Source organism: Glycine max, chromosome 20, assembly GCF_000004515.6.
Source record: "Glycine max cultivar Williams 82 chromosome 20, Glycine_max_v4.0, whole genome shotgun sequence".
NCBI lineage: Eukaryota > Viridiplantae > Streptophyta > Magnoliopsida > Fabales > Fabaceae > Glycine > Glycine max.
In genome coordinates, this window is record NC_038256.2 from 12,395,676 (window position 1) to 12,408,637 (window position 12,962).

Consider the following 12,962-nt stretch of genomic DNA (forward strand, 5'->3'; position numbering starts at 1 on the left):
AAATTTTTTTGAAATTCAGTTTTTAGTATCTCAATTTTTGTTTGACTGGTCAAGATCTCTCAATTTTTTTTATTAAAATTTTTAATTCTTAATCTTTTGTTTAACTAATCAAAGTTCCTAATTTTTTGAGAAATTTTAATTTTTAAATAATATTTTTAATTTATTTAATTAGATTTAAAGGATTTAAACTGAATTTTTTAAAAGCTTAAGGACTAAAATTCTTAATGAAAAAAGGTGAGGGACATTGACCCATCAAAAAAGTTTAGGGACTAAAAACTAAATTTAAAAAAATTAAAAACTAAAAACTCAATTACTCCTAATATGTAAGTAGGCCAATGCCCCTTGTACTTCACCATCAATATATTTCATATGAACCAATTGAGATAGCAACATAAGATCTATTGTAGGACAATATGATTCTTGCTCACTAAAAATGTGGGAAATGAAAAGTCTTATATCAAAATGCTTGTTGTTGAGGACAGTACCAAATATTGCAACAAAAAAAATTATCAATGAATATTCCACTTAAAAAGTATGAGTCTTTAAATGGATACGCTATATGGAATTCCTTTTCCAGTGATTCCAGGTCCTGAAAATGGCTTCATCTGCTCATAAGGCACCACCCCAACACCATGTCTATTTTTCATATTACAATCTGCATTCCTTGAGTCTATAATACCTTCAATTTCCTTGAGTCTCCCATTGAACCTTTCAAAGGATGCCTTTATAGTTGGATCCTCAGCCCATGATGGCTTCAAGTATTGCCCAATATACTCTTCATCTGGGGAATGATATGATAGTATGTTAAAAACTAACATCATTGTAGTTGCTTGGATTTGTGATGGGAAAGACTCCAAAAGAGTTTGCTCAGGATTGTTTAGAAAAGTTTCCCACTCTTCCTTAGAAGGATCTTCTGTAGGTATTTTGGTTCTAACAATGTTCGGTCGATTAGGAAAATAGCCTCCATAAGTATATTGGGTAAAGTTAACAGCTGCATGATGAGCAGATGCTGTCCAAGCTATGGTGGTGATGATGTCAATAAGGTCTTTTGGTGTTTTGAGATTTGGCCACCATGGTTCTTCAGATTTGTCTCCATGACCCACTGTTCTAATTTCTGTCCACCATGGTTGAAGCTCTTGGTCAGATTCTATGATACTTGGGGTTGGATAGTAATGGTTGACATACTCAGTTATCCATTGTTTGATGGCATCCCATATGAGAAGACCATCATTGGCAAAAGGGTAGTCTTCAATTGTTAGCTTTAGGCCATGTGGTGCATTTGGATCTACCACAGCAATTCCTCTGAAACAATACGATTTAGAATTTTTCCAGTAAATGAATGATTAATATGTGGTTCTAAACTAACAAATACAAGAAAAATCATATAGCATTAGGATCTGTATATATTGTACCTGTCAATAAGATCATTAGGAAGTGCTTGCAAATCAAATCGCCAAAGTTGATCATATGCCGCGGAGCTTAACTCCATTGAATATTTATTTGGTGAAAATGATTTTTCAATGATCCCATTTCCATTGATAAGAATTTCACGAGCAAGTGAATTAATAGCCAGAGTGTATGTCAAATGTGGATGCAGTAGTTTGTAGATTGGATGCATGACACTTAGTTGCCTATTTGTTGCAACGACAAAGGGTTCCATGACAGCATGAGTTCTTAACCTACAAAAAATCATAATTTACACATAGCAAGATAATATCATTTATTAAGACTCCGAACTTTTCACCCCCATTGATAGAGTCAACATATACCAAGTTACAAGGTAGAAGAGAATGATATGATGATGAGTTTAATGTCTATGCACTGACAATGTAAAATCTTTTTACATCGTCATCCAATCATAGATCATCATTTTGAGTTATTTTAAGATAATTATTTCAAAAGTCAACAAACTTATCATACATGATGTGTTGTGATTGGATGTAAAACTTTTACAATGTCGGTGCATAACCTTTTTTTCTCTATGATGATACTCACCAATGATTTATAAGTTCATGAACACCAGCATCATGGGCAAGAACATGAGCTTTGGCAAGCCTCCAAAGCCAAAGATTGGTTGAATGAGAAATTGAATAAGAAGCAGGAGTGAAGACTTGCTTCCATTGTGGCTTGCCATCAATAGGTGGCCTAGTGAGCTCAATAGCTAGTGGCTTCAATGTTCCTTGTTTAGTGAGAAAGAATAGTGTTCGTGATCCATATAGTGTGGTTCCTTCAATCTCTCTCACTTTGCTTACATATGGTAACAATAGATCATGATAGTCTAACATGTACAACTTCTTCTCTTTAATGGCCTGCAAGTGTTCAAGGTATACAACTTTTAAGCATAACATAATCTAAATTTAACAAAGTCATCTATATAGTTTGATACCTCTTCAATTGTGCCATAACCTAGTATATGTGGCTCGATGACTTCTCTGGTGATAGCTGATTCTGGTGGACCATAGATTTGGGATTCTAGTTTACTTCTTAGAGGCCATTCCTACATCATGAATATACCAATAAGAAAACATTGAGATCCTTAAGTTGAGCATAGATGACGTGATTAAAATATTAAACAAATTATTTATGATGATAATCTTGCCTTGACCAATTGGATGCTATATGGGTTCACCCCTGCCAAAGTCTCTCTGGCAAATTCCTCATCTGAAAACCAAAAAAATTTGTCCCCTGCATTTCCAAAACTCACATTCATCCAGAGCTAGAGAAAGTTTGCATTTTGTGGTATCTTTTAGTGTTAAGTAATCAACCACTTGAGCTTTGGTTCGCTATATTAACCAGAGTTCCCAATAAAGGTGATAGACACAAACTTGGTTTCCACCTATTTTGATTTAATTGTTAGATACAAAAGTGAGATGGTCTATTTTGAATAAACTTTTTAATATGCATTTGTAGGATGAAAAAATAAGAAAAAATAAATTAAGTTTCTTCATAAACTAAAATTAACCTATCCATAAATTAAAAAAAAATTCGGAGAATCTAATATGAGATAGATTATACAAATTAACTTATAGAAAAGCTTATTTCATTTTTCTATCTTAAAATTTTCTCCTATAAATATTATTTCAAAAAATTATCTAAACATACCCTTAATTAATTGACAAGATACTGGAGCTTCTATTACCAAGTTATTGGGACTTCAATACTTGCTGCTCAATTTAAAGTTAAATTTCAATACAGCATGGAGTGGTCCTATAAGCTTTACTCTTAGTTCAAGTTCAAAGGGCTATAGGCAAAGAAGGCTTATTAGAGATTAAAAACAAATGTTAAGCCTTAACTCTTGGTTTTTTTTAGAAAAATAGTCTTTGGCATCTATAGTACATTTGTATCAGCAATTTGTAAAATGTATTTGACTCTAGGATTAAATTTTTTTTTCATCCCTACAATTTAACATTTTTTTATTTTTTTTAAATATTTTTTTTTTCATTTTAATCCTTACAATATTTATCTTATTTTTAGTCCTTATAATGCTTTAGATAGTATTTTGAACAGTAAAAAATATTTTAAATAATAAAAAAATCCAATTTAAGGTAGTTTAAGAATAAAAAACAAAATAAATATTTTACAAAAACTAAAATAAAAATAAAGTTACAGGAAAAAAAACACTAAATCACACGGATTAAAAATATATTTAAATCTACCATCTAACAATCTAAAAAGAAAGTATTGCAAAAACTGCACGCTTATCAAATTTAAAAATAAGCACTTAAGTTATAAGTCATAAAGATCAACCCTTACTTTTAAGTGTTTCCGGGGTATCAAAGCGCAAAAGGTTCTGGCTATCATTAGCAGCCTCGATCAACCTGGGAACGGTTCTTTGGAGGAAATTTAGGCCATTGCCTTTAAGAGGTGGTAACTTAAATCCTTCTTTGTAGATCGTGTCTATGTCTTCGAAGCTTCTAAATCCAAGATTTTGGTCAGTGAGAATTGCATCTAAGGATTCTAAAATTGCACTCAGTCCTGAGGATATTGTGCTCATTGTGAATTGTGACTGTTTTACATCAGAAAATGTCTCATCGCGAGGAACATAAAAATCTAAACTTCTCTTCTCAGATGATGGATCTGTAAAACAACAACAACAAAAAGTAAAAAGCAAATCGTGTTAACTTACATGTTCAAAACTTCAAATCCTTCCACACCAAGCACAATAACTAGTATCACTATTACAGAAAACTTTTTAGAACGATTAAAAATAACTTTTTAGAACAGTTAGTATCTAAAAAGTTATTAAAGCTATTATAATAAGTTTTTTTTAGATCAGTTATGTCCGTTCTAAAATGTTCACTTTAAAAATAAATGAACAAACAATTGATTAAAGCTATTATAATCAGGGTTTTTTTTTTTTTGAAGTAAGCTATGAATCAGTTAAAAACTAACTTTAGGAAAAGATAACTAATTATGCAAAATAAACCTATTTAGTATTTTATCTAATGTCAACTCTTTTATTTTCAATTGTTCTTTAAATTTTATTTTTTTCAAACAACCTGATAACGCGTCAGTGCTTTTCACACCTATACTATCTTCTTAAATTTGAAGATCTCATTTTCCATTTGTTTTTACAATGAGTCACAACTCACAAATTAATTTGAACTTACAAGCTCCTATAATTAAACTATCTAAATCTCTTACAACTAACACATTCCTATCATCTCATCAACTAGAGCTGAACACATAAACCTCTTCAGTATATTTTTTTTAATATTAAAAATGAGAAAATAATGAGTATAAATAGTATCTATACTATAATTCAATTACAAATTAACATGTATGATAAATTTATTAACTTTATAAATAATTATCTTAAAATTATTTGTATCTAAATATTTTTTATTTGGTTAACAATGCATTGAAAGTACTGCATAAAAAAAATTAAACTTTTTAAAAAATGAGTTTTATTGACAAATGAAAAAAGTCACGAGCAAAAATGACCTGAATCAGTGTGTTCTCGACCAGTACGACACCTTCTTGGATATGGATATTGTTTGGAGCCTCCAAGAACAGGTCTTTTGAGGTTAATGTTAGAATCAGGATCCCCAAGATCATTGTACACATCATAATCATATATTCTATCAGAGCTCTTGCGTTCTCCTTCTCCATTCCCTCTTAGTAGTTCCAATTCCTCTTCCCTCAACCTTCTCAATCCACTTGGTGTTTGTGATGGCAAGTATGACTATTACATGCATGCCTTAGTTAGTCACAAGAACGCTATAGTCTTAAAATTTATAAGAGAAGTGTACTCTATAACAACTTCTTTCCAATATTTTTCTCTTTTATTAGTTAAAATTCATTTAGGTCTAACATGAATCTTATCAATAAAAGAGAATCTGTTAGGACAAAAATATAATAGCGTGTTAATTAATAGCATTTTTATTATAAAAATGAAATAAAAAAAACATAACAAATTTTAATGGTTCTAAAGAGTTTACAAACAAAGGATATATTTTTAGATGGGAGGAGAAGGATATGAAGAAATCAGAAGATGATGATTCAATGCTAATAACTGTTTCTTCTATTTCTAATGTTTGGTAGCAGAATTTAGTGTTTGATGTTGAACTGTAGCATTTTCTGTACGTGACATAGAAATCAAGTCTATATACGAACTTTAAGTCTTTTGTTTTTGTTTTTTTTGCTCAGCACTTACGAACTTTAAGTATTATGAAAGAAAAATAAACAACTCGTGTGAACAACTAAAATACCACAATGTATGGTGAGGGAACATTGAGAAGTTTACAAAAGAACAAAAGAGGGACATGACCAGCTAACATTGGAGAAGAAATATTTATTTATTTACATTTTTTTATATGACAGTTTTGTTATAAAAAGAAAGATTAAACTTTCAAATTTATCCTTCAGAATGTAGCAGCAATATTCAGCAAACACATTAATCCCAGTCCCAGAGAAAGCAGAAACCTTATTATGGTCCCTGAGAACATTCTAGGTCATATTAGGCACTGAACACATTGGTTTTTCACAAGAACTTGAAGAGTGGGGGTAGGGATATCATAGTCACCCTTATAAAAATTACTCCATATATTTAATTTTTTTTTCTCATACTATTTTATAAAATTACAGTTTAATTTTTTTTACTTATAAAAAATTATTAAAGCTGTATATGAAATTTCTTATATATGTTATATATGCAAATAAAACTTTAATTTTTTTTATTAAATCATAAATTTTAGTCTTAGTCCTCTTTAATTAAATCAAAATTTTAACCTTTCCCCTGCTAGTAGTATGGCCAACAATATAATTCTTGGGGACAATAATATATAGAGTTTATGCAATTTTCAGGGAGTAATAACCTGGCTACTGCCAAATTTGTCAAGGGCAAATCTTGGGATTTACTCCCGGATAAAGAAAACAAATTAAAAACAAAAGTTTTCAGGATATTCTAAAGAAATTTTTTCATTCAATTTTTAAATCAGTACTTTTAAAAGGCGAGATTTAAAAATTTAAGCAGAAATAGACATCTCAACTTATACTCTATTGATTTATTAATTTTTAAATTGAGGAAGTCTTTATCAGTAAAATTGAACATTTTTTTAACATAAAACTTACTAAATTAATCTTAAAATGACATTTTGTGACACTAACCTTGTCTGTAAAGAAGACTCTCTTGACAGGATTATCATACTTGGGCTGAACCCATGAATCACAGGTGAGGTGCACAGGGCCATCAGGGAAACCATCAAAGACTATGCTCTTTAAAAACATCTCATTGTGATGTTCATTCTCAACCAAAACAGCACCAACTTTCCCGAACTCTGTTGGTAACTCAAATGTGGCCTCATAATACACCTCATCCTCTTTTTCCTCAGTCTTGTGTGCATCACCTTTAATTGTCTTTTTCTCTAAGTTTGTTTCTTCATTCATAGAAAACAAAGGGTAAGGAAAGTAATTAAAAACATTATTAAGAGTGAGAGAGAATTGTAAAAGCTTAAATAAAACTAGCTAACAACTAACAAAAACAAATGTTAGCAATACTCTCTCTATTTTAAAATGATTGACGTTTAAGATATTTTCACATAAATAAAAACAAGTATTCCAAGACAACCTTTTAAAAAAATATTCCAAGACAATATTGTTAGGGGACAATTTTACTAAAATATTTTTACTTTCTTTCTTAATTTTAATATAATATGTTTAGAGAACATATTAAAAAACTGAAAATATCAGTCAATATGAAAATTTATTTTAATGCTAAAACATCAATCAATTTAAAATGGAGGGAGTACACTCTTTTAAAAGTTCTATTATTGATTAAAATTCATTAATAATTAGAAAATTTTATGAGTTACACATTATATTTAATGAATCTTCGTCTTCTTATTTTCAGTAAATCTTCTTATTTTCAATAAATTTTGATCAGTAAAAAATATAATAAAATGAATATTTTCCTGTTCTGCTTTGTATAATATTGTTGGTAACTAACTAGAAGTCTAGAATTTTTTTTTTTATCCCAGAATTGAAAGCAGTGTCAGTGTCCCGGAGTTTATACTAACTCAATCAACTAAGTTATATATATATTTGAGTTTTCAGCTCGCCAATGGTATGTTTAATTCGTGGATAGGGTTAAGATTTGTCAAAACACTATTTACAGCTTGTTTCTAGTGTGTTTATGGCACTGTCAGCAAGGTCCTTATAAAAATTACATTGTTTTTAGTATAAGTTACTTGTTGATATAAAATGTGAAATAATAAGTGAATAAATTATTAGCCTAATATAGAATCCTTTTTAGTTTTTATCAATAATTTTATAATTTTCAAGGTTTTCAATATTTTTTAATTTTTACAAATCTTAAAAATAAAATAGTATGGATCCATTGATCATGTAGAACATCTATAATGAAGTTGCTTATGTGAATTGCTTGAAAATAATACAAGTTGCTTAACAAAAATTGTTGTTGAAGCATTTGATGTAACCTTTCTTATCAACAATGTAATATTGCTTAATAATTTTTTATCAATAAAAACATACTTTCTAGGTCATGAATCAACACAAAAAATGTCAAACATTAAGTTAAACACCCACGTGATATATGCATTTAAGTAAATCTTGTATAACTCTTAAATATATGTATCATTCCTCCTTTCCATTTCAGATTTCTTAAAAAATGTTAGGATAAATAGATGTTTTTCATCCCTATTAAATTATCAAAATTTGGATTTAGTCCCTACAAAAAATATTATATGCTTTTGTTCATGCAAAATTATAATGTTACTTTTTGGCCTAGAGCAAGGGTTTAATGCTTCGGAACCTACATGAATTTTTTTAATTTAATTTTGAAATGTAATTTTTGGGAGTTAAAAATCACCACAAATTACAAAAAAATACAAAAAATCAAATTCACAATACCTAAATAGCTATAACCGCTGCACCTCAAACTCCACAATCATCACACCTCGAACAACCAAATAGCCATCACCTCCAACTAAAGGAATCCCAATTCAAATTTGAAAGTGTTGGCCACAAAAACATCAACATCAACACCAATTGGAATCCCAAAGAAAATGAACTATACCCAAAAAATTAAAAAAACTTGTGATTCCCCCAACACTTTTAACACAAACCAAGTAGGAAAAAAGTATGATTCTCTCCAATTGCATGTTGTAACATTCGTCGTCATCGCTATTGACAACATCAACGACAACGATGATGACACCTCCACCATTGCCATGGGCCATGGGCCATGGCAACCTTGATAACTTTAATTCAATTATTTCTTCTTCTTGTCTCCTTTTTACTCTATGGACGTCTTTCTATTTTTAGATCTGTGATTCACTCTCCAAACTTGCTTATATTTTTAGATCTCAAATCGTTTCTCATTTTGGATTTGCGATTACTTCTTCTGTGCAAGATATTCAAGGTCAACCTTGCTCACTTGCTCCTTCACACCACACTCCTCCATATCGACACTACCATTGACGTCGTCGAGATTTGAGGGGCTTGTTGTGGAGGGAGGAGAGGAAGAGGGGGTGATGGGAGGAGCGAATAGGGAGGGGAGGGACTAGAGGAAGGATTCGGGTTTGGATTCAGATACTAGTTCAAAGACTTGGGAAGCGTGACACAATGGAGTGCGATAACCATGCAGGGATTTGTGCCAATGGGGGCAACCAAGGGAGAGAGGAATGTGGAGGGTATTGGTGGAGAGGGTGGATTTAAAGTTTTGAAAGGGGAGGGAGAAGTGACAAAGAGAGAAAGGTATGTGTAATAAAAAAAGTTATAAATTAACTCAAATGTCTTATCGAACATAATCCTTATTTTTTGTAGACTAGTAATTCAAATGGTCCATAATGAACCATAATTCTAGACCGTTACATTAATCTTATTTCATAGATCATATTTACATCTTCTACACTAGATTATCAATCCCAAAAACCTCTCCCTAGCAACCAAAGCTGCCAACCGCCATAGAGCTCCCAAAAACATCTTCAGACACTTTAATCTTGGTCACACCAAATCCTTACCCTCATTCTCCCTCCCTCTCTCTCCACCATTTTCGGCAGCCCTTTCATCACTTCTGGCTTGGCGACCCCATCACCACCCACCCCCATTGTCCCCCTTCGGTCACTACTCACCCCGTAACCACGTACAACTTACCTCCTTCGATGACTATTTTCTCCTCTTCTAATTATCTAAGTTTCAAAATGTTCATTTTTTCTTCTATTTTGCTTCTATGGCAGATTCAAACCTCAAAGTCAGAGATTTACGACAGATTTAGGGGGTGGAGCGACAACGAGCAAGGAACATGAGATCATTCTTGTCACTGCCAATCTAGGAGAGTGACGCTTGGATTTGCGGTGGAGAGGTGCGACGTTGAGGTGGAAAATGACTTTGACGGTTAAAAGACAACGCGACAATGGTGAAGGAAACAAATATGCAACTACCATGCGTTGATTTGATAGAGAGGTGCGAGGTAGAGGAAAGCGTGAGCTTTGCGGAAGGAGGGGAATGATTCATACGACAATTGCTGAGAGAGGCGAGGGATTGAGTGTGCAATGTGGAGAAAAATGTCGCCGTCTAAAAAATGACCTATAATATTGAGACTAATCTAACGGTCAAAAATCATAATCCAAAATGATCACCTATCACGGTAATCCACCCTAGAAATGACAGCCAAAATGGGACAAATAGAATAATACTTCAACCTCTAAATTTTCACAAGATAAAAACAACAAAATATCTTTTTTTTCCCGAAATCCGACGCTGCTCTTTTTTGTATTTGTCTTCTTTCAATAAGAATAAAAAATTAGCAGAAATAAGAATTGTGATTTCCTTGGTGGGCTCCACTAACAGATTATTGTGACTTGTGTGACTTTGAGGCTAATTATTTCTTTAATGGATAAGAACTTCCAAACGTAGAAATATTTTCTTCATTCAATTCTATTGGCCATTTTAAGCAAGGTTTGGCTCTTTGTGCTGAATCAACTGATCATTTGATGAATAAGTAAGGTTTGACTCTTCTTCTTTTTTTTTTTTTTAAGAAAAAACAAGGTTTGACTTTATATATTTTTTGCTTTTTCCTCTTTTGAAAGGAAAATATGGTAAACTCAATTTTTTGAGAGTTGAGTAAAAGCGAGTTTTTTCTCTCTTGGTAGACAAAAGAGAACTTCTATAAAAGTATTTGAATAATTTTTTACTTTTAGGGACTTTTGATTAAAAAAAAATTGATTTTTCAAGAATCTAAACTTGAAAATATCTGTATTTCATTTTTGATTTATTTAAAAAAAATCCACAAATTATTTTTCTTTATGTTTTTTACAAAATTTTTCTCATAAGAAAAGTAAAAATATATCTTCGATAGCTGATCCAAAGGATTAAAGTTGTGAGATTTTACCGAAGGTCAAAAACCATTACGATAATTACTGAAAAAAATAAAAGAAGTAAAAATCCAACTTAAACAAGGACGCCTCCTAATATAACTTATATGTGATTCTAGTCTTTATAATTTTTGGATTACTCAAACCAGGTCTCTCCGAAAAAAATCATCCAATAACGGAATATATAAATATATAATATTTAAATAAAAACCAAATAAAAAAATGGTTTTCATTATATTGTATATATTATTTTATTAATTTATATAAATCAATGATACAACACACCTTCACTTTATTTCTATTAACTGTTGGAAGAGAAAACAATCGGTTGCCCAATGTATATCTCCACCTCTAGCTAAAACCCAGAGACTCTATTCATGTACGTACATATATACTGTTAGCCTCATCCAATATATAGATGTTCTTTCACACACGAATGTTAAAATAGAATTCATAATTACGTACTCAAGCCACATATTAATTTCTCTATAAAAAAAAGCAACATATTAATTAGGCAACATACTTATTTGTCAATCATAATGTTAATTGTTGGATGAAATCCTGATATATTAATTTCCTTAATTGTTAAAATGAAATATTCTATGTTTCATTTCAACAATTATGAAAATTAATATAAAAATTAAAGAATAAAATATAATTTTTGTTTTCTTTTTTTAAAAATTTATTATTTTAGTTTCTTATTTTTTAATTGAGATATTTTATCTTTCCTTTTAAAATGTTTATTATTTTAGTTTCTTATTTTTTAATTGAGACATTTCGTCTTTTACTTTTAAAAAATTTATAATTTTAGTTTTTTTAATCAATTTCAAGTTAATTTATGTACATTATAAATTGACACATATTTATTTATTATTCACATGATAATTCTTGTAAAAAAATTAATTGTTAATAAATTTAATTTATTAGAAAAGAATTAAAAAGTACACTGTCGATGAATTTAAAATTGAACAAGAAAACTAAAATTACAAATTTTTTCAAATTGTAGGGCAAAATGTTTTAATTAAAAAAATTAAAATCACAATTTTTTTTTAAACGTGAAAGATAAAATGTTTCAATTAAAAAGCAAGAAAATTAAAATTATTCATATAAAAAAAATAGGAAGATGAAAATTACATTTTAGTCAAACATATAAATAAAAGCAAAACTTACTTGAATCAAGCTCATTGCTAACAAGCTCCAAAATAAGAGTTTTCCCAACCAACTCTTCAATCCCTTCAACACCATCTCTAACGAGATTCGTTAGTAGCCCACCACCACCACTTCGCTTCACAATCACAATGGCCTTCGCATTCTGAGCCTTATTAGGGTTGTTGTTGGAGGTGCCACTCTTTTTCCTCATCACAGCCTTCACGTGCCGAGACACGCACCCTATGCGAACCTCTCTCGGAACCCTAATATTACTACTTGCTGGGAAAGAGAGTTTGCCTTGGCTCAAGAAGCAACTACCTATATTCATATGGCAAATGTGAGAGTATATTTTATTATGCATACACAAGGGGGAAACTACACTGTTAATGATGGATTGGTGCACATGTTGATTTTTTAGCGTGAGGTTGTGGGGTTGCTGATTTCAGTGGATATGGTTATTCCCCCAATGTAACAATGCATTTATATTTAAGTACAAAACGTGCCTTGGCGTATCTGGTGCCTTCTTCTAGCATGGAACCTTATCACCTACCGTTAGCAAAGTTGCGTACAAAATACAAATAAACCCAAACAAGACAAATAAATATCCATAAAAAGTAGGGTTACATATTGGTAAGATAATAAATGAGCCAAGTGGCCAATGTAAATTGCCAGTTGTCAGTTTGTCACAAGTAGCTAAGGATTTACTATAAACTTCCAATCTTCTCATGATGATGAGTGTTGGGCGATCAGTTTGAATTTGTTTTATCTTGTTCACCAATACTTTAAAATACTGATTAAGAAATTATAAGAAAAATTTTTAATTAAAAATTATAATTAAGGAGATGTATTTTAACACATTTCAATAAAAAAAAACTTTTTTCTTTCATCGCCTTAATCATACTCTTAGGGTATGGGTTAATATTTATCTTTTTTTTTAATGTTACTTATATATCCAAGGTGGGCTCAAGTCAAGTTTTA

At 30.8% G+C, this 12,962-nt stretch overlaps 1 protein-coding gene across 1 annotated transcript; it reads right to left on the bottom strand.

Annotated features, from left to right (window-relative positions):
• Window positions 1–348: 348 nt before the first annotated feature.
• LOC106794093 (linoleate 13S-lipoxygenase 2-1, chloroplastic) lies at window positions 349–12,474 on the bottom strand. The gene is made up of 9 exons (XM_003555572.5): window positions 12,006–12,474; window positions 6,610–6,878; window positions 4,945–5,185; window positions 3,754–4,077; window positions 2,600–2,685; window positions 2,387–2,497; window positions 1,996–2,309; window positions 1,413–1,679; window positions 349–1,302 (listed from the first exon to the last, which is right to left on the bottom strand). Exons 1-9 carry the CDS (start codon window positions 12,343–12,345, stop codon window positions 543–545), a joined length of 2,712 nt encoding a protein of 903 aa, XP_003555620.1. The 5' UTR covers window positions 12,346–12,474; the 3' UTR covers window positions 349–542.
• Window positions 12,475–12,962: the final 488 nt, after the last annotated feature.

Bases quoted from the DNA above. Each gene is read 5' to 3' on its own strand.
- LOC106794093 (XM_003555572.5), bottom strand. From the start codon at position 12,345: ATGCATAATAAAATATACTCTCACATTTGCCATATGAATATAGGTAGT. The intron at 5,186-6,609 runs GTTAGTGTCACA...TGCATGTAATAG, and splicing joins GAGTCTTCTTTACAGACAAG to TCATACTTGCCATCACAAAC. The intron at 2,310-2,386 runs GTATCAAACTAT...GAACACTTGCAG, and splicing joins GTTATGGCACAATTGAAGAG to GCCATTAAAGAGAAGAAGTT.